General features: G+C 46.2%; 1 protein-coding gene across 3 annotated transcripts; it reads left to right on the top strand.

Annotated features, from left to right (window-relative positions):
- The first annotated feature begins 21 nt into the window (after positions 1-21).
- Positions 22-27,957, top strand: ogdha (oxoglutarate dehydrogenase a). Of its 3 annotated transcripts, XM_084024865.1 has the most exons (23): positions 22-160; positions 2,505-2,879; positions 7,216-7,392; positions 8,661-8,763; positions 14,307-14,351; positions 17,741-17,856; positions 17,943-18,097; positions 18,781-18,927; positions 19,376-19,466; positions 21,519-21,698; positions 22,220-22,348; positions 22,431-22,610; positions 22,758-22,910; positions 23,193-23,295; positions 23,370-23,649; positions 24,573-24,700; positions 24,779-24,957; positions 25,071-25,142; positions 25,296-25,421; positions 25,588-25,660; positions 25,770-25,933; positions 26,037-26,191; positions 26,305-27,957. In XM_084024865.1, the coding sequence occupies exons 2-23, from the start codon at positions 2,640-2,642 to the stop codon at positions 26,423-26,425; spliced, it is 3,117 nt and encodes a 1,038-aa protein (XP_083880991.1). In that variant the 5' UTR covers positions 22-160; positions 2,505-2,639; the 3' UTR covers positions 26,426-27,957. The 3 variants fall into 3 exon arrangements, with proteins under 3 accessions (XP_083880991.1, XP_083880992.1, XP_083880993.1); XM_084024866.1 differs by lacking the exon at positions 14,307-14,351; XM_084024867.1 differs by lacking the exons at positions 22-160; positions 2,505-2,879; positions 7,216-7,392; ... (2 more) ...; positions 17,741-17,856; positions 17,943-18,097 and adding an exon at positions 18,442-18,473.
- Positions 27,958-27,972: the final 15 nt, after the last annotated feature.

Below are 27,972 nucleotides of genomic sequence, written 5' to 3'. Positions count from 1 at the left end.
CACGACGTCCTGAGCGTGGTGACGTCGGCACTGCGTCACGTCGCCTCCACGGGCCTCTCCTCCACACTCCGCGCCCAGAGCTGTCATCGTTTCACCGGGAGAGGCGAAGGGCATCCGGGGTACCGGCCGAGAGGGGAGCCGCTGAATATCGTTTCTCGAGGTCAGTTACCGGGACGGAACACTTTACCGGAGGTCTGGGGGGAGGGGGGTCTCTGGATCACCGGGTCCGGTTCTTTAAACGCAGACTTCGCGGACTCAGTTAACAGAAAAATGAAGATCCGCCCCGAGGAAGACAAAACCCTGTTAGCATGTTAGCCGCGTGCAGGCTAACGGACACAGTAACGTAGCCGTGAGCGTTAGCTAATCTGTCAGTGAGCCCGTCGTGATTTCATGGCTCACACGACAGACGGAAACACGCTCACGGTAACCGCGAAGGTCACTTGCTAACAGTACCCGTTTAGCTCGCTCGCTAAACGTGCTAACGGCAATTACTACGAGAAAGTGGAAGCTAACCGGCTAATTTCAAAACCCAGCGCTGATTAGCTCTGATGCTAAGCAGTTAGCCAGGTTAGCATGCAGAGTAATGAGCAGCTCTAGTTAGCTTCCGGTCTGTGTGTGTGTTTTACACTCGCCGGGAGATAAGTTTACAATGTTTTGATAAAGGAAATCATTTTTGGGAACTTGCGACTCATGAAAGGACAAAGTGAGTGACAGCCCGGTGTGGCCAATAGGAAACGCTCCGGGCTTGTTGTTTCCGCCAATCAGGAGGCCCGGTGAGGCAGGGCGGGTCCTGGTCCGGGTGAGGGCGAGGAAGGAGAATGGAGACCCAGCAAGGTCAAAACCCACAGCTGAAGGGAACACAAGCGGCCGAGCTTCCTGGAGATAAAGTTAGCTCGGAGCTCTGACACATCCTTCTGCTTAATGTCCGTGAAACACAGCACATTGGACTACAGACATGCTCCTCTAACTCCTCCCTCCGAGGAGGCTGTGCTCTTATTGTTTTCTACTGTGTAATATCTGCTTCTGTCTCATTTTCTTCCGTTTGTATGATTCCTCCTGTTTGTTCAGGGTGGTACATGTACATTTAGGGCATACATTAAAATGTATGAAGGTTCCCTGTGCAGGCTATTATTTTTATGATTGTTATTATTATTATTATTGTTCAGTAATGCTTCTCCCGCCTGGGTGCAGCTGGAGCAGGTAAACCACAGTAAACCAATAGGTGTGCTGGTACACAGATTTATTGACAATCTACGAGGTCAGCTCATCTGATTTGTTTAAAAAGCTGAAGGTTGAATTTTAACACGTCTGGTTGCAGGTTAAATACACAAATTAAACACAAATATCCTCACAGAGTGTTCATGTCCTTCACTAGTGTCCTCACAGGGACTAGTATGTGTTCATGTCCTTCACTAGTGTCCTCACAGGGACTAGTATGTGTTCATGTTCTTCACTAGTGTCCTCACAGGGACTAGTATGTGTTCATGTCCTTCACTAGTGTCCTCACAGGGACTAGTATGTGTTCATGTCCTTCACTAGTGTCCTCACAGGGACTAGTATGTGTTCATGTCCTTCACTAGTGTCCTCACAGGGACTAGTATGTGTTCATGTCCTTCACTAGTGTCCTCACAGGGACTAGTATGTGTTCATGTCCTTCACTAGTGTCCTCACAGGGACTAGTATGTGTTCATGTCCTTCACTAGTGTCCTCACAGGGACTAGTATGTGTTCATGTCCTTCACTAGTGTCCTCACAGGGACTAGTATGTGTTCATGTCCTTCACTAGTGTCCTCACAGGGACTAGTATGTGTTCATGTCCTTCACTAGTGTCCTCACAGGGACTAGTATGTGTTCATGTCCTTCACTAGTGTCCTCACAGGGACTAGTATGTGTTCATGTCCTTCACTAGTGTCCTCACAGGGACTAGTATAAGTTATTATACATATTATTACTGATCTGATTAATGTATCTGATATAGAGGAAACAAAGCTGCTGTTGTTGACCTGAATACACAACGTTCAGATGCTCTTTATTTCCTGAAACTGGGGGGGGGGGGGGGGGGGTAGATATCATGAAGATAAACAAACAAAATAAATACATAAAATGTTAAAATAACTCAAATAAAGACCATGGTTGAAACTCAGTCTGAGACTTTATTATCTTTAAACTGACACACATCAGATGTGTAATTCATGGAACAGTTCAATTAATAATTTAATTTACTTTGGGTCTCTCTGCATACATGAAGTATAAATATATGTAAAAAAATAAATATTTATCCTGTAGTTTGTAAATCTGGCTCTATTTTTCACTTCACTCCATGATATTTTGGATATTGTTTGCACATTTGCACTGTTTTATTGTGGTATTATCATTATGATTGACGTTTTTGCTTAGTGTTTATAGTATGTATCTATTTTTTATTGTACAGAGGAACGTGTTGCGTATGACGATGAACCCTTTGATTCTTGAATCTTACCCTGGTGTCTCTCTGTCTGTCTCCAGTGGACCAGCTGGACGGTGGACGCTGCATTCATCCCTCTGAGCGTCCCGGACTAAACCCCGGAGGAGTGATTCCTTTTAACTCAAGGTCGTCGTGAGGTCGAGGACGTCGTGTGTGTGATACGTTAAGGACTGCTGATGCATCGTTTAAGGACTTGTGCGGCGCGGTTGCGTCCGCTCACCGCCTCGCAGGCGGCTCAGACTGTTGCCCCGCAGCGGCCAATCACAGTGGCCTCCGCAGGGAGCACAAGGACGTTTCAGCCAATCAGGTGCTACACAGCACCTGTGGCCTCGGAGCCGTTCCTGAACGGGACGAGCTCCAACTACGTGGAGGAGATGTACTTCGCCTGGCTGGAGGACCCCAAGAGTGTTCACAAGGTAAGAGGTGGAGCCCCCGCTGGTCTGGAGGGGGACTACACACATGGTGGTGCACAGGTCCAGGATGGTCCCACAATCATGATCCGCTTTAGTGTTCCTGTCGCTCCTTCACAGATATTAAAAGTTTATTGTTCTGTTCTGCGGGGCTGCACGGTGGTGTAGTGGGTAGCACTGTCCCCTCACAGCGAGAGGGTCCCGGGTTCGAATCCCGGGTCGGCCCGGGTTCCTTCTGTGTGGAGTTTGCATGTTCTCCCCGTGTGAGCGTGGGTTCTCTCCGGGTTCTCCAGCTTCCTCCCACAGTCCAAAGACATGCAGGATGGACCTGTCTGTCTCTACATGTCTCCCTGTGATAGACTGGTTACCTGTTTGTCTCTACATGTCTCCCTGTGATAGACTGGTTACCTGTCTGTCTCTACATGTCTCCCTGTGATAGACTGGTTACCTGTCTGTCTCTACATGTCTCCCTGTGGTAGACTGGTTACCTGTCTGTCTCTACATGTCTCCCTGTGATAGACTGGTTACCTGTCTGTCTCTACATGTCTCCCTGTGATAGACTGGTTACCTGTCTGTCTCTACATGTCTCCCTGTGATAGACTGGTTACCTGTCTGTCTCTACATGTCTCCCTGTGATAGACTGGTTACCTGTCTGTCTCTACATGTCTCCCTGTGATAGACTGGTTACCTGTCTGTCTCTACATGTCAGCCCTGTGATAGACTGGTTACCTGTCTGTCTCTACATGTCTCCCTGTGATAGACTGGTTACCTGTCTGTCTTTACATGTCAGCCCTGTGATAGACTGGTTACCTGTCTGTCTCTACATGTCTCCCTGTGATAGACTGGTTACCTGTCTGTCTCTACATGTCGGCCCTGTGATAGACTGGTTACCTGTCTGTCTCTACATGTCTCCCTGTGATAGACTGGTTACCTGTCTGTCTCTACATGTCGGCCCTGTGATAGACTGGTTACCTGTCTGTCTCTACATGTCTCCCTGTGATAGACTGGTTACCTGTCTGTCTCTACATGTCTCCCTGTGATAGACTGGTTACCTGTCTGTCTCTACATGTCTCCCTGTGATAGACTGGTTACCTGTCTGTCTCTACATGTCTCCCTGTGATAGACTGGTTACCTGTCTGTCTCTTCATGTCTCCCTGTGATAGACTGGTTACCTGTCTGTCTCTACATGTCTCCCTGTGATAGACTGGTTACCTGTCTGTCTCTACATGTCTCCCTGTGATAGATTGGTTACCTGTCTGTCTCTACATGTCTCCCTGAGACTGGTTACCTGTCTGTCTCTACATGTCTCCCTGTGATAGACTGGTTACCTGTCTGTCTCTACATGTCTCCCTGTGATAGACTGGTTACCTGTCTGTCTCTACATGTCTCCCTGTGATAGACTGGTTACCTGTCTGTCTCTACATGTCTCCCTGTGATAGACTGGTACCCCCCCCCCCCCCCCCCGACCCCCGACCCTGAATACAGGATAAGCGGTACACAATGAATGGATGGATGTTCTGTTCTGCTATCTGAGGCAGCGTAGCAACGTAGTGCCCCCTGTTGGCCTGAATGTAGCCGCTGATGCATTCTGGGACGGCCACGCATTTGAAGTGAGTCGTGAAGGACAAGCTTGGTCACATGACACAGCTGCTGAGATGTTTCAGGGATTGAGATTAAAAGGCTCCATTTAGAAGAAGCCTTCCGTTCCGGATCCCGAACCTCCAGATGTGAAAGACGGCATCGCGTATCTATGATTTAACAGGAAGTTATTTAATAACTAAACATTATTAAACATACGGCACACAAGGCAGGTTCATGTATGTAGCACATTTCAGCACTTTACATAAAACATTAAAGGTTGTAAAATGACGTGTGTGTGTGTGTGTGTGTGTCAGTGTCAGTCACATGGTGAACCCTGTTACATGACACAGCTGTTGGGTAACGAGCCGGCGCGGTGACCTTGCTGTTATCACGTTGGCTCGCGAGCAGCAGCACCGTGTGGTGAACGCCGTCTACTTCCTGTCTGTAGAAACCAGAGTGCCGCCTCTGTTCCCACCATGAGATGCTGCATCAGTTACTCATCAATCAATCAATCAATCAATCAATCAGTCAATCAGTCAATCAATCAATCAGTCAATCAGTCAATCAATCAAGACATTCTGGGATGGAACTCAGCTGTCTATTCAAACAACGTGGAACGTTTATTTCCTTCTAGTTCATGTTTAGTCCCGAGCTTCGTGTTCAGCCGAAACGCTGACCATGAAAACATCCTCCAGTCCGGATCCAGGATATATATATATATACAGTATGTGTGTGTGTGTATATATATATATATATTAGGGCTGTCAAAGTTAACGCGTTAATAACGCGTTAACGCAACATCCTCTTAACGGCGTTAATTTTTTTAACGCGCGATTAACGCTCGGTATTAAAAAAAAAAAAAAAACGCGCATTGTATGATTTATGGCCGTCGGTGGCACCTGTAGTCTTGATCCAGAGGGAAGGTGCGCGTCCACAGGCAGCGGTGTTTCCCCGCGTCCCATTCATTGTCTATGTGAAAAGCCGTGCAATGCATTCTGGTAGCGTCGCGGCGAATGTCGAGAGACGGCGCGCGAGTTGGCCGCTCCTCATTTGCCTAAAGTATAAGTCGAATCTACTTTATGCTAATCAGAGGCGCCGGGCTCGACTCGCCGCCTCGGGACCAAAGTCATCTGCGCGTACTGTGGGTATGAAATGAGCTACCATAGAAGCACGTCCAGTCTGAGATATCACTTGCAAGCCAATGCACTTATATCCTAACTGTACTTATCTCCTGTTACACTATCTCCTGTGACATGTTCACTTTAACTGTTTGTGATATATTCTTATAACCCTGTTTTGATCCCATGTTTTGGTAAGGGGATATTTGAAGTGTTAAATAAACATTTTCATAAATCAAGTATATTTGCCCTTATGTTGTTAAAAGTATTAAGAATATGAAAAAAATTCATTAAGGTACATTTAGAAGAAGAAAAAAAAATGTGGCAAAAAATGCAATTAATTTGCGATTAATCGCGAGTTAACTATGGACAAAATGCGATTAATCGCGATTAAAAAACTCAATCTTTTGACAGCCCTAATATATATATATATATATATATACAGTATGTGTGTGTGTGTATATATATACACACAGTATGTGTGTATATATATACACACATTCTGTATATATATATATATATATATACAGTATGTGTGTATATATATATATATACTGTATATGTATATAAAGGTACATCCTCCCTTCCTGTGTGGAGGATGACAGGGAAATACAAGTCTGTTAGTTTAAACGTTCATGAATGAGATCCTGAAGTCTGAACGATGTTTAAATATCAGCTCAGACTCCAGCAGATTAATAGATTTATGACATCCTCTACTGAGGTACAAGTACACATACTGGTGTTCACAAATACTCTGGTAGAAGTACTGATTCTACTCCTTTACTCAAGTAAAAGTGTGAAAGTACATACATGCTCTGAAAAGTACTCAAAGTAGAAAGTAAAAGTATCTCTATGAAGTACATTTCTACTGGATTCTAACCGAATGTCTTGTCATATTAATATTACTAATGATGCATTAAACTAAAGTAACTAAGTAGTTTTTAAATGTGAGGAGTAGAAAGTACAGATATCCGTTTGAACATGTCGGTAGTAAAAGTAGAAAGTAGTCAGAAACATAAATACTCCAGTAAAATACCGGGGTACTTTCTCACTGAGGAACATGACGAGATGTTTGAGGACGGGGTGTGGAGGCTGTGGTTCTTCATTCTGGTCTCATGAGTCACGGCTGGAAACCTGATCCTGGACCAGAGACCAGGATCCGTGTGTGTCTGTTAGTTAGTTTGAGGGAGGAGTCTGCTGTCCCGGTCTGGAAGGAGCTGCAGGCTGATGTGGGTCCTCTGGTCTCTTTAAAGGAGGGTTTTCCTGACGTGATCCAGGATGAGATCTGGTCTGGGTTCCGGTCTCATCCTGCTGGGATTGAAAGAGTTTTCTGTCAGTAACCGTTTCCTGGTTCTGTGTCATGAGCTGGTTTCACCAGACTGATCCATAATCATCAAATATACCGTGTTGATCCTGAATCCAGACCTTCAGGCTGTAGTCGGGACCACCAGGGCGTCGTCATGCCTACGTGGGTGTTGTCATGCCAACGTGGCAGTCTGAAGGTTTCGCCACATGAAACGCTGACTCATTAAAACGGGAACAAAACAAAAACCTTCATCCGGTTTCTCACTCGGTCTTTCCCCTTTTATTAATACTCCTCCTCTCTTCCTCTGCTCCTCCCCCTCCTCTTCCTCCTCCTCCAGTCATGGGACGTCTTCTTCAGGAACGCCAACGCCGGCGCCCCCCCAGGAGCAGCCTACCAGTCTCCTCTGGGTCTAGCTGCTGCTCCTCAGCTCTCCTCTCTGGTGGGAGCTCAGCCCAACGTGGAGAAGCTGGTGGAGGACCACCTGGCCGTCCAGTCCCTCATCAGGGCCTACCAGGTACGCTCACACGTGCACGCTCACACGTGCACGCTCACACGTGCACGCTCCTGGTACTGCAGGATGATCTGAAATGTCAGTTCACCTGAATCACTAGGTTCAAACTCCAGTTCCCACAATGCTCTCCTGTATTTAGCAGAATGTATCAATACAAAAGAAAGTAAACGCAGATGAAGATGATTTTCCTTTCAGAATATTTTTATGGTCAAAAAGAGTCAATAATCACCAGAAACCAGGAAATATAGTGATATATTCATATAGATATCGAGGTCCGACTCAAATATCTAACTTAAGAATAAACTCCTCCCCTTCTGACCATGAAAGTCAAACCAGTGTCACTTCGCTTTATGGAAATGTTGTTTAAAGGAAGTCTGACCTTTGACATGGAGAGATGTGGGGTTATTGTTTTAATTTACAAGTTATTGATTATGAATGTCACCTTTAACTTCAAATAGATAAATGAATAAGAGATGCTTCCTGTGGAGAACTTATTAGTTCTGTTTCATATTCTGAGCCTTATTTCTGGATCCTGACCAGCTTTCATATTATTATCAATATTATTGTCTGTTTAATGTGATATTTAATGTGTTGTTTTCCCACAGAAATCCATGTAACGTGGAACCAGCTGTGTGTTTGTTGTTTGTTCACTTCAGGTTTTGTTATTATTATTATTATTATTATTATTACATCACATTTCTAGTGTGGGTTAGTTATTTATAATGTTTGATATAAAATCATCAATTCAGTTTTTCAAACTGAAAACGGGAATATATATATATATATATATATATATTTATATATAATCTGAGCTTCCTTTGTGCTCTGACACATGACGTTTGACATGAAGGTTTTAAAGGTTGAGAGACTCCGATGTGGTCCTCAGAGGTCTTCACAGGTTCAGACCTGGGTTCCTGAGAGCCGCCTCGGTTTAATCTGCAGCTGACAGGTGGGATTAAAAGTCTGCTTTAATCTAATGAACCTGATCGGCTGAAGCTTTAATCAGCTATCCAGATCATTTCCATGAGGAATGAATGCATTTATGTATCATCATCATTACCAGGCTTTTATTGTGTAAGGTACGACAGGAAGGAGGGGATCTGGTCTGTGCTGCCTTTATTACTACTACTAACCTCCGCTTATTTGGTTTCATCATGTCCTCATCCACCCTCTCCACCTCCTCCTCCATCGTCTCCCCTTCCTCCTCCATCCTCTCCTCCTCCATCCTCTCCTCCTCCTCCTACTCCTCCTCTGTGCTGTTGTCTCTGTAGATCCGAGGTCACCATGTGGCCCAGTTGGACCCCCTCGGCATCATGGACGCTGATCTGGACTCGTGTGTCCCCACTGACATAATCACCTCCTCCGACAAGCTGGGTGAGGATCTGAGCCCCCATTAGTCCAGAGACCAGACCAGACTATGTGGAGAAACCAGGGACTGTCTGTGGTCCCCCAGAGGTCTAGATAGTAGACCACATTAGTCCAGAGACCAGACCAGACTATGTGGAGGAACCAGAGACTGTCTATGGTCCCCCAGAGGTCTAGATAGTAGCTCACATTAGTCCAGAGACCAGACCAGACTATGTGTAGAACCAGAGACTGTCTGTGGTCCCCCAGAGGTCTAGATAGTAGACCACATTAGTCCAGAGACCAGACCAGACTATGTGGAGAAACCAGAGACTGTCTGTGGTCCCCCAGAGGTCTAGATAGTAGACCACATGAGTCCAGAGACCAGACCAGACTATGTGGAGAAACCAGAGACTGTCTGTGGTCCCCCAGAGGTCTAGATAGTAGCTCACATGAGTCCAGAGACCAGACCATTATATGTGGAGGAACCAGGGACTGTCTGTGGTCCAAACAACAAGGTCTCTGCTGTATTTATGTCTAGATGACCTTATTTGGAGTGTTGATGGAGCAGCTACAATGTTAGCGTAGCCTAGCACCATCAACCAGACTCCATTCAGAAAACCAGTGTTTTAAAAGTAGGGTCATTCCGTGTAATTTCATCAAATGCCTCCCACCTGACCATCTCAGAATGTCCTGAAAAAATTCAAGTACAAAGACCCACTTATTAATAGGACAAATCCAAAATATTAGGTCTCTACTGTCAACAGTTTTCTCATGAAACATCATTGAATGAAGGGTAGTTTAGACGGTTTTTGGCATCATGCTCTGAAAAGCCATTTTTAAACAGCAATATCTGGAAAACTATCTCACATGTGGCCTTCAAAATTTCTACACTGTATATCTGTTACTAATAGCCTCCAGACATGAAATATCAGGGGTGTAGCTCAATGATAACCTAGTATGGTAGGCACTTAAAATGTGGCTTGTTGAAATAAAGTAGTACATTTGAAGAGTAGCTGAGCTCCCATTTTTACAGATAAAAGACTTCTATCATTTCTGCCTCTATCTCTGGTGTTAGCTTAAACATTCTACAAAATATGGTTTCTCTTAGATTATTAGTTTCACAGATATTAAGGCTCAAAAATGGAAGTTAACACATCTTTGCCCAACTTCAGAGTCATATTCCAAAAAACTGACAACATCAGGTCCAAACTTACTTTTTTTGAAAGATCATATTCTTGTTAAAATCATATTAAAAAAAAAATTGAAATCCTGATTAAAATCCTGATATTGGTGGGGTTTTTGTGGCCAGTTTTGGTACTGCATGTCCTAATAGCCTTCTAGTAAACATCACAGCAGGGCAATCCAGTTGTGTTTTTTACCATTTACCAAAGACTTACATGTGACTAAATGCTACTGATAAATTTAGCCTTACGTAAACATTCAAATGTAGCACAGTTGTAGTTACTGTTAAAATAATCTTCCCGTAAACGAATAAATTCACCCAAGGAGGAGACCGGAGACATAAGTAAAGTCGACGTCTGACTTTAATCTTGTACAAGAGGAGCAGTTACAATGCAACAACGTGTGAGGATGCTACAGAGGAAGTGCTCCAATCACTGTTGTGACTTGAGTCTTTTAAAGGCACAGGAGATAACGCGTCACTGACAGTTAACCTTCATTCAGAACCAGACATCATGACTACCAGGCCTCTGATAACATTTAGGTCAGCCATGGGGATACTAAAGTAATAAACAGTTCAACACATAAAGCTGTAACCTGAACTAAGAAAACTTTAAGACATGAGGTTAAACAAAATTCTTATAACAGTTACAGAGGCAATAAGTCCTTGGATGTGAGTTAAACATGGTGAAAGCAGCTTTTAATGTCTTAAACCATGAACAAACATAGCATAATATTGAAGACTGTACATTTTGTCATACTTTAAGTATATAAATTACACAACCAAATCAAATAATAATCTTAATTTGAGCATAAAGATTTTACATTACAGTACAAAGTCTCCAACGTTTGATATTGAATAACAGTTTGTCTCTATGCTCACTGTGAGGGATCACACATTTTTCATCTTTTAGATCCAATTCCTTCGTCACATTCATTAATTTGGCAGTCACTTTACAAATAGTCTAATGTACATCTCTGCTCTGTTGTGCTCATCTTTTTTGATGGCATACATGCACCCAGTTACTGTAGAGGGAACGTCAATCCTTGCAATTCTATGCTACAGTGGAACATTGCACATCTTCTCTTCTTGGCCAGTAGAAACTCTTGGTAGGGTCATGTGGGTGCATGAACTGAACCAGTACATCTTCATCTGAAACATCTCTGATACTTCCTATCCACCATTTCTGATCATACACACATATTGTCTCATAGTGAGCATAGAGACAAACCGTTATTCAATATCAAACTTTGGAGACTTTTCTACTGTAATGTAAAATCTTTATGCTCAAATTAAGATTATTATTTGATTTAGTTGTGTAATTTACATACTTACAGTATGACAAAATGTACAGTCTTCAATATTATGCTATATTTGTTCATAAGACATTAAAAGCTGCTTTCAGCATGTTCAACTCACATTCAAGGACTTATTGCCTCTGTAACTACAACTGTGCTACATTTTAATGTTTTTGTGAGGCTAAATTTATCAGTAGAATTTAGTCACATATAAGTCTTTGGTAAATGGCAAAAAACACAATTGAATTGCCCTGCTGTGATGTTTACTTGTAGGATATTAAGACATGCAGTACCAAAACCGGCCACAAAACCCCACCAATATCAGGACTTAAAAATCACTGCGACAAATTGAGGCAAAACACCCTCCCAATTTTTAAATATGATTTTAACAAGAATATGATCTTTCAAAAAAAGTAAGTTTGGACCTGATGTTGTCAGTTTTTTGGAATATGACTCTGAAGTTGGGCAAAGATGTGTTAACTTCCATTTTTGAGCCTTAATATCTGTGAAACTAATAATCTAAGAGAGACCATATTTTGTAGAATGCTTAAGCTAACACCAGAGATAGAGGCAGAAGTGATAGAAGTCTTTTATCTGCAAAAATGGGAGCTCAGCCACTCTTCAAATGTACTACTTTATTTCAACAAGCCACATTTTAAGTACCTACCATACTAGGTTATCATTGAGCTACACCCCTGATATTCGATGTCTGGAGGCTATTAGTAACAGATATACACTGTAGAAATTTTGAAGGCCACAGGTGAGATAGTTTTCCAGATAATGCTGTTTAAAAATGGCTTTTCAGAGTATGATGCCAAAAAACCCTCTAAACTACCCTTCATTCAATGATGTTTCATGAGAAAACTGTTGACAGTAGAGACCTAATATTTTGGATTTGTCTTATTAACAAGTGTGTCTTTGTACTTGAATTTTTTCAGGACATTCTGAGATGGTCAGGTGGGAAGATTTTCAGAAATTTGATGAAATGACACCGAATGACACAGTAGTTATCTTGTGGTCTTGCAGACAGACCTAACAAAGCATGACTCAGCACTTTTTACTGATCACCATCATAATGGAGTTATTACAGCATCCTTTTCATCTGGTTATTGATATTAAATCACAGATCAATACTTTATGTTGTGGTAAACCAGCCCACTTGGGTCTTGCTAGATCCAGTAAAACCAGCTTGGTGAAATCCACCGAGACCCTCTGGATGATGTCATGAACTCATCATCAACAGGACGGCACATATTTGCTTGGTTTGGTGTGAAGACGGCATCAGAGGAGGCGGTCAGGGATCTGGTCTCGTGGTTTATGTATCGGACTGAAACCTTGTTGTTCATCAGAAGTATCTTCTCGTGTACAACGAATGTTTCTGGAACTTTGTCCCCCAACTGGAAACTCGTTCTGGTGTTTGCTGAAGGACTCTTAACGTCACTGGAACTAAAATGTTGTGTTTCATAATCTAGAAATAATCCTTCTGGAACATTCTCTTGTCTGTGGAGCTGGAACCTATGATACAAGCATTCCATTTTGATCTTTAGGCTGATTGATCAAATCTGAAAATCCCAAATGTTTTCAAGATGGGATAAACGTGCTCGTCTCTTCATCACTTAAGATGCTCCGTAACAGAAACATTGTTCCTCCAAAGTTTTCCTTCAAACAAACCTTTGAAACCAGAGCCGGGCGCCGTGAACCGGTCCCTAAAGGACTCGGGTCTTCCTGGGTCACGTTGATTGGGAGGTTCTGTAAAAACAAACATCTTAATTGGATTCTCTTTGGCAGAAATAGATTTGTGTTTAATCCCTAAAGTGACCGACCGGAATAATAAGATCTCATTGGACTGTGAGATCCCTTTAGTAGCTTTCAATCACAACACATGACCTTCATCAGACGACCTTCACCTAATTGTTTGTTTCCTTTCAAGTAGACTGGAAACCTTGAAAACAGAAGGTTCATTCAGTAACTCTTCTGTGTTTCTTATTGGTTGACCTTGAATAACATTTCGGTCTTAGCTCCGCCTCCTGAGGAAGGTCATGTGATGTGGTTGTTAAGTCTCCAGAACAGACCCTGAGTGGAGACATTCAGAGTGTGGGAGCTGACTTCAGATCAGTTCGAGTGTCCTTTTGGGAGACGCCCACTTGTGTTGAGCTGTTAGCTTTGTGCTAACGCTGCTAGCGCTGCCGGCTCAATCCGCTGCATCCTCGTTGGCTCGTCAGGAAACCTGCTGCTTGTTTGTTTGTTGGCTTGTTGCCATGGAGACAGCTCAGCCGCCTCGTGCTGTTTATATGCCAGGAGAAATTACTGCCACGTGTCCTCGCCTCCTCCTCTCCTCGTAGTGGAGAAGGAGACCTGAGGAGGAGTCACGGCAGCAGGGGCTCGATGAACAAGACCCCGTTGCCGTGGAGACGACCTGCTGACACATCACCTCTCATCACCTGCTATGGTGACGACGTCACGCTGATTAGATTGGTTGAAACGATTAGCTCCACAGCTCTCATTGGTGGATGATGTCATGATGTTTGTAGACAGCAGAGTGTACTTGAGTTGTGTTGTCTGTCTGACCCCTGGTCTGACCCTTGAGGCCCCTTTAAAGTTTGTAAAGGTCACCGTATCAAAGACATAAAATATGCAGAATGTCCACGTTTGGTCCCCCAAGGTGCCTCAAGGGTTAAGCTAACATAGCTGCTAGCGTAGCTGCTAACTAGCTTTAGCTTTGCCTGATTGTCCACCATCAGCACTGCCCCGTCCCTCTCCTCAACGAGTGAGTGATGAACCCGGAGGACGTGTTGGGTTGAGGCCTCGGTGGCGCCCCCTCTGTCCTGGAGTGGCCTGTGCAGAATGGCTTCCTGTCTCGGACCCCCCCCCCCCCCTCCCCCCGTGTTGGTTGTGGTGTGGCTTCTGTATCCTCAGCATGCTGTTAGCTGCATCCTCGCTCCTCCACCGCGCCGACCAGGGGGCGGTGGAGACGACGAGGTGCCGGGCCGGTGTGGTGCTCCGTTAGACGGTGGCGGCGGGTGTCGGGTGGTACACTAACGGTGTCGGGTGTGTCTCTCTCTCTGCTGCCCCCTGCTGGCGACGTTCTCCAGATGTGGCTGTGTTCAAGGAGAGGCTGAGAAACCTAACGGTAGGAGGTACGATAAAACCACCAGAGCTTCCTGTCCGGTGGACTTGGAGCCGGACCCTGCCCGGGTCTGGTCCGGTGGATTCAGAGCTCCCACGTCTTGGACTTCCTGTAGAACGGAGACGTTTCATCTAGTTCACCGTCTTTGCTTTCATCAAACGAGTGTTTGACCTCCAGCATCAGTTTGTCATCATCAGAAAATAACCAGACAAGATTTAGGTTTTATAGAAACAACTTAAATCCTTTGTTTGAGCTCTTCTTTAAGCATTTAATCGACCCGGGGACACAGACACATAACATTTAAAATAACCAGGAAATCAGACTATTTCTACTTATTTATTAATAATGAATTATTTAATCAGAAATAATAATAATTACTATAATTATAACAATAATTATAAGTAAGAATAAATATGAATAATTATTATTTAATCATTAATGATTTAATTATATTATAAATAATATATTAATAATTAAAACTGTCAATGATATATGTCGATAATGTATAAATAGTCCCAGTGAACACGCATGTTAGATATAATCTGCTGGCTTTAATGATATTATATGTTCATCTCATATAATATGAGATGAATGTGATTCAGCTGATGAATGAAATCATCCTCCTGAGTTTACTTGTTGACGGTGAACTAGAGTGAAATGTCCCTTTGAGGCCTCCGTACACAGGAAACATCCAGAGGTGATAACTGACCTCTGAGTGTGTCCTGTGTGTCCCGGCTCCTGTAGTTAGCGTCGTTAGCGTGGTTAGCTGCTGCCCTGTGAACAGTAGAAGAGACGAGTCATCAGTTCTCCTGCGAGGTGATAATTTCCATCCGGCCACAAAGGATTCACGTCTACATTCACATCAGCCTTTAAATTACAACACTCACTTTTATTTATATATAAATACCACTGATAAGCATGATTAATTATGTATCATAATGTTTATGTACCAGAAAGTGCAGCTGCAATATGTAAGTGATATAAAAGTTTCCATTCATGTGTGAAAAATAGATACATGTTTAAAAACAAATCTCACTTTTATTCCAGTAACTTTAAAACTCATGAGTCAGTTTGTGGCCGTTTGAAGAAATGACCCTCACGCTTTTATTCTGAAAGGGTTCTAGAGGAAGTTCACCTTCTGCTCCGGAGTGGGACTTTCTGATGTTCAGTGTTTTTGACTGATGCTGGTTTTTAAATGAGAACATTTAAAGTGTGTGTGTTCGTTGGTGTGTGTGTGTGTGTGTGTGTTCGTTGGTGTGTGTGTTCGTTGGTGTGTGTGTGTGTGTGTGTGTGTGTGTGTGTGTGTGTTCGTTGGTGTGTGTGTTCGTTGGTGTGTGTGTGTGTGTGTGTGTGTGTTCGTTGGTGTGTGTATGTGTGTGTGTGTGTGTGTGTGTGTGTGTGTGTTCGTTGGTGTGTGTGTGTGTGTGTGTTCGTTGGTGTGTGTGTGTGTGTGTGTGTGTGTTCGTTGGTGTGTGTGTGTGTGTGTTCGTTGGTGTGTGTGTGTGTGTGTGTGTGTGTGTGTGTGTTCGTTGGTGTGTGTGTTCGGTGGTGTGTGTGTGTGTGTGTGTGTGTGTGTGTGTTCGTTGGTGTGTGTGTGTGTGTGTGCGTGTTCGTTGGTGTGTGTGTGTGTGTGTGTGTGTGTGTGTGTTCGTTGGTGTGTGTATGTGTGTGTGTGTGTGTGTGTGTGTGTTCGTTGGTGTGTGTGTGTGTGTGTGTGTGTGTTCGTTGGTGTGTGTATGTGTGTTCGTTGGTGTGTGTTCGTTGGTGTGTGTGTTCGTTGGTGTGTGTGTGTGTGTGTGTGTGTGTGTGTGTGTGTGTGTGTGTGTGTGTTCGTTGGTGTGTGTGTGTGTGTGTGTGTGTGTGTTCGTTGGTGTGTGTATGTGTGTGTGTGTGTGTTCGTTGGTGTGTGTGTGTGTGTGTGTGTGTGTGTGTGTGTGTGTGTGTGTTCGTTGGTGTGTGTGTGTGTGTGTGTGTGTGTGTGTTCGTTGGTGTGTGTGTGTGTGTGTGTGTGTGTGTGTGTGTTCGTTGGTGTGTGTGTGTGTGTGTGTGTGTGTGTGTGTGTGTTCGTTGGTGTGTGTATGTGTGTGTGTGTGTGAGATGTTTGAGCTGCTTCTTCTCTCCTCTCTCTGCTTCGCTGTGTTTGGAGTCATGAGATATCAGCCGTTACTAATATAACCCATGATGACAGTTTTAGCAGAGAAGAAGAAGAAGAGTGTTGTCCTGTTACGTTCCTCACCTCCTCCCTCTGATGAAGAGGAGGAGGAGCAGGAGGAGGAGACGAGAGGAAGTGATGCAACTCAACCAGAGGTTGAGCAGTGATGGGTCTGTCTGCCTGTCTGTCTTTAGAGAGACGCTGCTTCTTGATTGGCCAGCTCGGCGGTCGTGTGACTGGTTTGTGACTGCTCTGATTGGCTGAATCAGGCTGCCAGCTCAGCTCTGTGATTGGCTGGTTGGGTTTAAGGTGGCGGTGTGGTTGGATGGAAGACACCTCCTTCTGTCCTCTCATCCTCTAAATGTCCCATAATCCCACAGCACGGCGCTCATTTTCATCACACGCACTGATACTTATTTTATAAGTCCCGCCCCTTCCTGTGGACCACACGGCATGTGGGTGAGCCCGTGGAGAGAACGTGGCGGTTCATGGTAAATCCGTTGCAGAGGTTCGGTTCGGTGAACTGGGAGGCGTGGGGCGCGCTGCCCTCGGCCTCGTCTTCCAGGAGAAGATCTGATCTGAGTGACATCAGGGCACTTTCTTCTTCTACTTAGTATTATTACTGTACGTTTTTCACTACTTTATTGTTTCTATAAGCATCGGGACCTGTCCAGATTTATTTTAGACCTTTTCACAAAGCCACATGACACTAAAAAGTACATTAGTGCATATTTATATAGGTTAAATAGATTTCCAGTTGCATTATGGGTAGCAGCTGGAGTCCTGCTGCCATCCATACTCACCTTCAGACGGGTTCAAGGTCACAGAGGTTTTTCAGCATTGAACAGTTGAACGTTTCTATGTGGAGAGTTCATGTTTCAGACGTCTTCTTAACGAGCTCTGTGGTTGGCCGACGTGTGAACCTCGTTAACCACGTCTCTTATTTTTAATTCCTCACCCTGTCCTGCTTGCTGTCAATCTTCTGCTTCTGCCACTTCACTCTCCGACTCTCCTTCTGCTGCTGTCTGCCTGTTCTCTGTGTTCTCCATGTTCTAATGTTCTCATGTTCTCCGTGTTCTCATGTTCATTCATTTAAAACTCCTGTCTGCATGTTGTCATTCGTCCACGGCCTGTTCGTGTGTCCGTCCATCTCTTTGGTGTCCTTCCCTCTGTTCTGGATCCTCTTCTCACCTCTCCCCACCCCTCCCCCTTCCCTCCTGTCCTGCGGTGCATCATGGGACATGTAGGCTTCTACGGTCTGGACGAGTCGGACCTGGACAAGGTGTTCCGGCTGCCCACCACCACCTTCATCGGAGGCTCGGAGAGCGCCCTGCCGCTGAAGGAGATCATCCGCCGCCTGGAGGTAAGACCACGGGCGCTTGGTTTGGTGTGACGGGAGTCCCCGACGCGGTTACATGTACAGGTGACTCTGCTCTCCCTGCTGGTCAGATGGCGTACTGTCAGCACATCGGCGTGGAGTTCATGTTCATCAACGACCTGGAGCAGTGTCAGTGGATCCGGCAGAAGTTTGAGACGCCGGGAGTCATGCAGTTCACTCTGGAGGAGAAGAGGACGCTGCTGGCCCGCATGGTCCGCTCCACCAGGTAAATAACTGGACACACCCCTGTCTACACATGGTCCGCTCCACCAGGTAAATACCTGGACACACCCCCATCTACACATGGTCCGCTCCACCAGGTAAATACCTGGACACACCCCCGTCTACACATGGTCCGCTCCACCAGGTAAATACCTGGACACACCCCCGTCTACACATGGTCCGCTCCACCAGGTAAATACCTGGACACACCCCCGTCTACACATGGTCCGCTCCACCAGGTAAACACCTGGACACACCCCCGTCTACACATGGTCCGCTCCACCAGGTAAACACCTGGACACGCCCCCGTCTACACATGGTCCGCTCCACCAGGTAAACACCTGGACACGCCCCCGTCTACACATGGTCCGCTCCACCAGGTAAACACCTGGACACGCCCCCGTCTACACATGGTCCATTCCCTGTAAGACGTGTGTGTGTGTGTGTGTGTGTGTGTGTGTGTGTGTGTGTGTGTGTGTGTGTGTGTGTGTGTGTGTGTGTGTGTGTGTGTGTGTGTGTGTGTCTGTGTGTCTGTGTGTCTGTGTGTCTGTCTGTCTGTCTGTCTGTCTGTCTGTCTGTCTGTCTGTCTGTCTGTCTGTCTGTCTGTCTGTCTGTGTGTGTGTGTGTCTGTGTGTGTGTGTGTCTGTGTGTGTGTCTGTGTGTGTGTCTGTGTGTGTCTGTGTGTAGGTTTGAGGAGTTCCTCCAGAAGAAGTGGTCTGCAGAGAAGCGTTTTGGTCTAGAGGGCTGTGAGTCTCTGATCCCGGCTCTGAAGACCATCATTGATAAATCCTCAGAGAACGGCGTAGAGAACGTCATCATGGGCATGCCTCACAGGTAACGCATCACACCATGTGACCAAGCAGCTGATTTACGATGAACACAAACGGAGCATTAATGAGTTGAACCAGCAAAGATCTGGCAGCAGCAGCTGCTGGTTGGTTTGGGCCAGTTAGCTGGTTAATCAGTCGAACTGAATGCCAATGACAGTTAAACTGAGGTCGGGTTCATCTGAGGATACACTTTAAACATTTAACTTATGACGGCTTCACCTGAATGTGTTGATTAGCTGAAGGAAACATAAACAGACTGGAGGGCGAGTCCTTCTCCTCGCAGCATTCAGGCTCCTCCCACTGCAGAGTCACACCGAGACAAAGTGACCAATGTTAGAGTGTATCGCTGCGTATGTGTGACCTCACTCACTACACCCCAAATATTTATATATGTACACACACACACACACAACGTCTGCACCACTTCCTGTTTGTACACTTCCTTCTTCCAGGGGTCGTCTGAATGTTTTGGCCAACGTGATCCGTAAAGAGCTGGAACAGATCTTCTGTCAGTTCGACTCCAAACTGGAAGCAGCTGATGAGGTAATATACCTGCTGTTCTTATAAACCCACTGTTCTTCTAATCCTGCTGTTCTTCTTATCCTGCTGTTCTTTTTATCCTGCTGTTCTTCTTATCCCGCTGTTCTTTTTATCCTGCTGTTCTTCTTATCCTGCTGTTCTTCTTATCCTGCTGTTCTTGTTATCCCGCTGTTCTTCTTATCCCGCTGTTCTTCTTATCCCGCTGTTCTTGTTATCCCGCTGTTCTTCTAATCCTGCTGTTCTTCTTATCCTGCTGTTCTTCTTATCCTGCTGTTCTTTTTATCCTGCTGTTCTTCTTATCCCGCTGTTCTTCTTATCCCGCTGTTCTTGTTAGCCCGCTGTTCTTCTAATCCTGCTGTTCTTCTTATCCTGCTGTTCTTCTTATCCCGCTGTTCTTCTAATCCCGCTGTTCTTCTTATCCCGCTGTTCTTCTAATTCTGCTGTTCTTCATATCCCGCTGTTCTTCTTATCCCGCTGTTCTTCTAATTCTGCTGTTCTTCTAATTCTGCTGTTCTTCTTATCCCGCTGTTCTTCTAATTCTGCTGTTCTTCTAATCCCGCTGTTCTTCTAATCCCGCTGTTCTTCTTATCCCGCTGTTCTTCTAATTCTGCTGTTCTTCATATCCCGCTGTTCTTCTAATTCTGCTGTTCTTCTAATTCTGCTGTTCTTCTTATCCCGCTGTTCTTCTAATTCTGCTGTTCTTCTTATCCCGCTGTTCTTCTAATCCCGCTGTTCTTCTAATCCCGCTGTTCTTTTTATCCCGCTGTTCTTCTTATCCCGCTGTTCTTCTAATTCTGCTGTTCTTCTAATCCCGCTGTTCTACTTACCCTGCTGTTCTTCTAATCCCGCTGTTCTTTTTATCCTGCTGTTCTTCTAATCCCGCTGTTCTTCTAATCCTGCTGTTCTTCTAATTCTGCTGTTCTTCTTATCCCGCTGTTCTTCTAATCCCGCTGTTCTTCTAATTCTGCTGTTCTTCATATCCCGCTGTTCTTCTTATCCCGCTGTTCTTCTAATTCTGATGTTCTTCTAATTCTGCTGTTCTTCTTATCCCGCTGTTCTTCTAATTCTGCTGTTCTTCTAATCCCGCTGTTCTTCTAATCCCGCTGTTCTTCTTATCCCGCTGTTCTTCTAATTCTGCTGTTCTTCATATCCCGCTGTTCTTCTAATTCTGCTGTTCTTCTAATTCTGCTGTTCTTCTTATCCCGCTGTTCTTCTAATTCTGCTGTTCTTCTTATCCCGCTGTTCTTCTAATCCCGCTGTTCTTCTAATCCCGCTGTTCTTTTTATCCCGCTGTTCTTCTTATCCCGCTGTTCTTCTAATTCTGCTGTTCTTCTAATCCCGCTGTTCTACTTACCCTGCTGTTCTTCTAATCCCGCTGTTCTTTTTATCCTGCTGTTCTTCTAATCCCGCTGTTCTTCTAATCCTGCTGTTCTTCTAATTCTGCTGTTCTTCTTATCCCGCTGTTCTTCTAATCCCGCTGTTCTTCTAATCCCGCTGTTCTTCTAATCCCGCTGTTCTTTTTATCCCGCTGTTCTTCTTATCCCGCTGTTCTTCTAATTCTGCTGTTCTTCTAATCCCGCTGTTCTACTTACCCTGCTGTTCTTCTAATCCCGCTGTTCTTTTTATCCTGCTGTTCTTCTAATCCCGCTGTTCTTCTAATCCTGCTGTTCTTCTAATTCTGATGTTCTTCTAATCCCGCTGTTCTTCTAATTCTGCTGTTCTTCTAATCCCGCTGTTCTTCTAATCCTGCTGTTCTTCTAATTCTGATGTTCTTCTTATCCTGCTGTTCTTCTAATCCCGCTGTTCTTCTAATCCCGCTGTTCTTCTAATCCTGCTGTTCTTCTAATTCTGATGTTCTTCTTATCCTGCTGTTCTTCTAATCCCGCTGTTCTTCTAATCCTGCTGTTCTTCTAATTCTGATGTTCTTCTTATCCTGCTGTTCTTCTAATCCCGCTGTTCTTCTTATCCTGCTGTTCTTCTTATCCCGCTGTTCTTTTTATCCCGCTGTGTGGGGCGTTGTGTTCAGGGACCTCTGCTGTGGTTTCTTCTCCTCAGGGCTCTGGAGATGTGAAGTACCATCTGGGGATGTACCATCGTCGTATCAACCGTGTGACAGACAGGAACATCACCTTGTCTCTGGTGGCCAACCCGTCTCACCTGGAGGCCGTGGACCCGGTGGTGCAGGGGAAGACCAAAGCGGAGCAGTTCTACTGCGGAGACAACGACGGCAACCGGGTGAGACCACACGTCAATGATCTAACATACAGGACCGCGATCAATCCAGATCATCAGAAAACACAGCTAATCCTCGGCCGTCCCAAAATATATGGATATATATTTACAATATTGATTTATTGTATGTTAATACATTCAAATATCTTGTTTGATAAGAATAGTGCCTCTGATATGTGTGGATATGTTGACCTACTGACATAAATCCTGAGGTTGATATGAATCAGCTGGTCTTCAGACATTAAAAGCAGCAAACAGAGATCCGTCCGTAGAGAATTGAGCTGATTCTCTCAGCTGAACCTGAAGCAAAGCCTTCACACTCTTACTGTTTTATTTTCATTTACATTTTTATTGAAATCGAAATTGGAGTACATTATACATCACAACTATATATAATATAATATAAAAAATAAATAATAACAAAAGATGAATTATATATACCTACATAAATAGGCTGAAAAGAAACAAATGAAATGCTTCTCCATAGACTCTTATTTTGACGCAGACTTCCTGTTTGTGTTCAGGTTATGTCCATCCTGATCCACGGAGACGCAGCGTTCGCCGGTCAGGGGATCGTCTACGAGACCTTCCACCTGTCTGACCTGCCGTCCTACACCACGCACGGCACCGTGCACGTGGTCGCCAACAACCAGGTAACCGACACGGCATCGAACGCACCGCACGCCGCGCCGCTCACCGCTCCGCAGTGACGGAGCTGTGACTTCCTGTCTGCAGATCGGCTTCACCACAGACCCCCGCGTGGCCCGCTCGTCTCCGTACCCCACCGATGTGGCTCGGGTCGTCAACGCGCCCATCTTCCACGTCAACGCCGACGACCCTGAGGCCGTCATCTACGTCTGCAAGGTGGCGGCCGAGTGGAGGGCCACCTTCCACTCAGACGTGGTGGTCGACCTGGTCAGTGTCCTCAGGGCTCATTCTCACTGCAGCTGTGTGACCGGGACTCACCTGTGTGTGTGTGTGTGTGTGTGTGTGTGTGTGTGTGTGTGTGTGTGTGTGTGTGTGTGTGTGTGTGTGTGTGTGTGTGTGTGTGTGTGTGTGTAGGTGAGCTACCGTCGGATGGGTCACAACGAGATGGACGAGCCGATGTTCACTCAGCCACTGATGTACAAACAGATCAAGAAGCAGAAGCCGGTTCTGCAGAAGTACGCAGAGAAGCTGATCGCAGAGGGAGCAGTCAGCCGGCAGGAGTACGAGGTAACCTCTGCTCCTCCTCCTCCTCCTCCTTCCTCTCCTGACTCAGTGAATCTCCATGAGGAGCAGCAACGTGTTGAGTTGAATGAAAGTAAACGTTACTGTTGGACGGATTCAAGCCGACCACTTCCTGTTTGTGTTTACTGCTGTGTCACTCTTGTGTTTGATGTAAAACAATGTAAAACTTTATATTGATCATCAATAATCACTGTAAGGAGGTTCAGACCAGGAAGGACCCCGTCAGGCGGTCTTGTTTGAGGACCTGAACCGTGTGTCTGTCTGCAGGAGGAGATCGCCAAATACGATAAGATCTGTGAGGAGGCGTACGCTCGCTCCAAGGATGAGAAGATCCTCCACATCAAGCACTGGCTGGACTCCCCCTGGCCCGGTGAGACCCCCTCTGGGCTTAATGGAGTGTCAGGTTCTGGCTCAGGATCTGGTCTGAACTGTTGTCGTCCGCAGGTTTCTTCACTCTGGACGGGCAGCCGAAGTCCATGAGCTGCCCCTCCACCGGTCTGACCGAGGAGAACCTGAACCACATCGGCAGCGTGGCGTCCTCGGTCCCCGTGGAGGACTTCACCATCCACGGAGGTCTGAGCCGGATCTTGAAGGGCCGCGCTGAGATGGTTCGTAACCGGACCGTGGACTGGGCTCTGGGGGAGTACATGGCCTTTGGATCGCTGCTGCAGGAGGGGATCCACGTCAGACTGTCTGGACAGGATGTGGAGCGGGGAACCTTCAGGTAAACTGGTTCAGGGTTCTGACTGGTTCTGGTTCTGGCTGGTTCTGGTTCTGGCTAGGGCTGTCGTGGTTAGGGAATTTCCCCTGCGGTGATTCAGAGTGGCTCAGCAGTGCGGTGTGCGGCGATAACGCACCACCCCTTTAATTAAACCAAAAAAAATCTATTCGCATTTTTCTTTGTTAATTAAGCTACTAAATTACCCCCCCCCCCCCCCCCCCCACCCCACCACGAGCTCCTCCGCCCCCTCCCATCGATGCTCGTGCACCAGATTCTGTGAACGCGCCGGTGTCTTCTCTCATCGATAAACGGCATGAAGTACACTAGTTCTTTAAACTACATGTTTTAACAGGTGTTACAGCGTCACAGTTTTACTGATATTCTACCAAATAATTACCTCATAATCTATTTAACACACCCTTTTAACTGAACTATTTTAACAGTGCATTTATATGAACGACATCCCCTCACGCTCACAGATCAGCGGAGCAAAGCCGTTTCTTGGCCGCTTGCGCACACAAAGCCTTCCTGCCCCGCTCAGCTGATTATTGCTATCCGTTTCCGACACCTTAAAAAACGTCCACACAGCTGGCATTTTAAATTCTCCCTCGCTCTGTTGCAAGTTGAAGTCGGTGACGTGTGGCGTCGCGATGCGCACGCAATCCTCACACGCAATCCTCGCACGCAATCCTCGTGCCCTCGGGTATTTAATCTGATTTAATCAAGGAAGCAGCCGTCTTTATTTGTCAGTTTATTTAGTTTTATTATATCGGCGTGTTAGCCAATAATACATTTTAACGTCAATATCGGCCGATACCTTGCCGATAATATCGTGCATCCCTAGTTCTGACTGGTTCTGGCTGGTTCTGGTTTCCGGCTGGTTCTGACTGGTTCTGGTTCTGACTGGTCCGTGTGTCCTCTTCTAGCCACCGTCATCACGTCCTCCACGACCAGAACGTGGACAAGAGGATCTGCATCCCCATGAACCACGTGTCTCCAGACCAGGCTCCGTACACCGTGTGCAACAGCTCGCTGTCCGAGTACGGGGTCCTCGGTGAGTCCGGTCTGCAGGCCTCCAGCTGGTCTGGACTCGGTGTCTATTCAGAGTCCTGAACCCCTCTCCCCTCTGTAGGCTTCGAGCTGGGCTTCGCCATGGCGAGTCCCAACGCTCTGATCCTGTGGGAGGCCCAGTTCGGAGACTTCCACAACACGGCCCAGTGCATCATAGACCAGTTCATCTGCCCCGGGCAGGCCAAGTGGGTCCGGCAGAACGGCATCGTGCTGCTGCTGCCGCACGGCATGGAGGGCATGGTGAGCGAAACGAGCACACCCAACCAATCACAGCAGCAGGACTGTACACCACCTCTATCTGTACCGGTGCTCCACCTGCTGGCCGCTGACAGTGATGCTGTTTGTGTCTGCAGGGTCCGGAACATTCTTCAGCCCGTCCAGAGAGGTTCCTCCAGATGTGCAACGACGACCCCGACGTCATGCCGGTAAGCAGGAAGTAGTCCCTGCAGCAGGAAGTCCTCTACTTTTCAGAGTTAAAGACCACCAGGCTGTAACGCCCGCTGATATTCTAATGAGCTTATGTGTTGATAGTAGAGAAACAGCTGTCTGACATGTGATTGGCTGCCCCCCCCCCCCAGCCCCTCACAGAGGACTTTGCGGTGCAGCAGCTCTACGACTGTAACTGGATCGTTGTCAACTGTTCGTGTCCTGGAAACTACTTCCACGTCCTGAGACGGCAGATCCTCCTCCCGTACAGGAAGCCAGTGAGTCTCTCTCACACACACACACACACACACACACACACACACACACTGGTATAAGTACTTCTACTGAAGCCCTACGGTGGGAATAAATCTTCACATATTCTCTTCCTTCTTTAATGACTTTTATTGTGGAAATCCTGACTGAACTTCCTGTCTGTGCCTCCAGCTGATCGTCTTCACTCCTAAATCTCTGCTGCGCCACCCAGAGGCCAGATCCAGCTTCGACGAGATGCTGCCTGGTACTCCCATTAGCAGTAGCAGTAGTGGTGGTAGTAGTGGTAGTAGTGGTAGTAGTAGTACTGTGATTATTTGTGATTATTGTGTCATGGCTCCTCCTGGTCTCTGCAGGGACCCACTTCCAGAGGCTGATCCCAGAAGGAGGCGTGGCGGCGGAGCGTCCGGAGGAGGTGAAGCGTCTCATCTTCTGTACGGGGAAAGTTTACTACGAGCTCACCAAGGAGAGGAGGAGCCGCGGCATGGAGGGGGGCGTGGCCATCGCACGCATCGAGCAGGTAGCCCAGACCAGTCCCCCAGACCAGTCCCCCAGACCATATATATACAGTATATATATATACCCTCAGCGCCCCCCGGTGATAACGTGTCTCTGTCCTCCAGCTGTCCCCGTTCCCCTTCGACCAGGTGAAGGCGGAGTCTGAGCGCTTCCCCAACGCCGACCTGGTCTGGTGTCAGGAGGAGCACAAGAACCAGGGTTACTATGACTACGTGAAGCCTCGCATCAGGACCACCATCCAGAGGGCCAAGCCCGTCTGGTACGACCTCACCGTCCTCCAGGGCTGAGTGTGTGTGTGTGTGTGTGTGTGTGTGTGTGTGTGGGTGGCGGCAGCTCTCTGACCCCTGACCTTTGCCCCCTGCTGTGTCTCAGGTACGCTGGCCGAGGACCGGCGGCCGCCCCGGCGACGGGGAACAAGGCGGCCCACCTGCTGGAGCTGCAGCGTTTCCTTGACAACGCCTTCGGCCTGGACGCCTTCAAGGATCAGCAGTAGACATGTGACCTGCAACACCTGGCTGACCTTTGACCCCCTGACACACCTGGATCTGTTTCCAACCTCAAACCGCATCAACACACACACACACAGTAATACTGCATACTGTAGGACAAACTACACAAGTAATACACACCGCTACACTACACAAGTACTACGTAGTACACAGGGTTTATCCCTACTACTGTTTACCTTGTACTACAACTATTACTACAGTAGTAATACTATAGTAGTAGTACTAGTAGTACTACTGTCATCATCAGCTTTTTATTTCATCAAGATTAAATCATTTATTGATTTTAATCACAATTATCAATCTGTGTTATCTCTAATAACCTGCCACACACTGTCCATTGATTATTGATCATCTACTGATCAGTGATCTGATCTACCAAAACTCCAAAAGTTGTTCCCAAGAGTTCACTGAAGAAGCATTCGTTGTTTTATCTGATAAATAACTTAATTGATCGCTGATTGGTTGATTGTTTTCCACCGGCCTGCAGTGTGTACTGTGTGTACTTAAAAGTATGAGTTTGTAGTACTACTGTGGCAGCACACACTGTGTACCGATGACTAAATATATGCATACTAATGTGTTAGTAGTACTGTGGGGTACACCGTGTACTACTTCAGTACAGATTTCAGCTGTCATAGTAGTACTGTCAGTAGTACTGATAGTACTGATACAAAGTATCTAAACCTTCACATGAAGTCAAATAAAGACGTAAACACGATGATGTCTGAGCGCCGCAGGTTCGATTCCCGCCGGTCGGCACGCAGCGGACCGGCGGTAACCGAAGGAAGCGAGTCGGTTCTCCGTGTTTCATCTGCAGAACGAATCTGGTGGAGGGGAGCCTGAAGGTCAAAGGTCAAACACACCTCCTCCGTCCACACACACACACACACACACTCCAGCTGGGTTATGTCACAGCAGTTATGACATCATCATCACTGTTCCATGGTCGCCTCGTCTTCAACAGGAAACATTTAAATTTCAACCAACGGCTCGTTAGCATCGCTAGCGTTGTTAGCGCTCGGCTAGTGTGCAGCAGGTGGAGGGTCCTTCTGCCTTTCAGCAGGTGTGTTGGCTCGTTAATGAATTAGTCGCCATGGCAACGCTTAACCGGCACATTGAGATTCATCGTTTTATTTTAGTTTATTTTGGGGAATAAAAATGGGCGGCGGTCTGCGCCATCAGGCGTCCCTACATGAGCTCAACCAAAATGCACTGCAGATAATAATTTAACCCCTCGGCTTCTTTCCTCCTCCTCCTCCTCCTCCTCCTCCTCCTCCTCCTCTTCTCGCGAGCGTTCATCTCGTGCCAAAACGGAGCGTCTCATGTTTCTGACTTCGTCTTCGTGTTTCAGCTGAACGAACTCTTGTTGAATCTGCGCTCTGAAACTCGAGCGGCTGCAGGAGGCGTTTCGGCTTGTGAGACAAAGAAAATGATTTATTTATTTTCATAAATGGGGATTGAAATTCTCTTCATTATTTTGCTTCATTCAATAAAGAATACTGTATGTACTGAAGAACCGCCGTCGTCTCGT

This window comes from Eutrigla gurnardus, assembly GCF_963514095.1.
Source record: "Eutrigla gurnardus genome assembly, chromosome: 13".
NCBI lineage: Eukaryota > Metazoa > Chordata > Actinopteri > Perciformes > Triglidae > Eutrigla > Eutrigla gurnardus.
The sequence above is the reverse complement of the archived record's forward strand: the minus strand, read 5'-3'. Positions and strand labels throughout refer to the sequence as shown.

What these genes read in the sequence shown, in the direction of transcription:
- ogdha (XM_084024865.1), top strand. Translation starts at nt 2,640, where the DNA reads ATGCATCGTTTAAGGACTTGTGCGGCGCGGTTGCGTCCGCTCACCGCC. An exon ending in ACGTGGTCGCCAACAACCAG is followed by an intron (nt 22,349 to 22,430) that starts GTAACCGACACG and finishes TCCTGTCTGCAG; the next exon opens with ATCGGCTTCACCACAGACCC. An exon ending in TCAGCCGGCAGGAGTACGAG is followed by an intron (nt 22,911 to 23,192) that starts GTAACCTCTGCT and finishes GTCTGTCTGCAG; the next exon opens with GAGGAGATCGCCAAATACGA.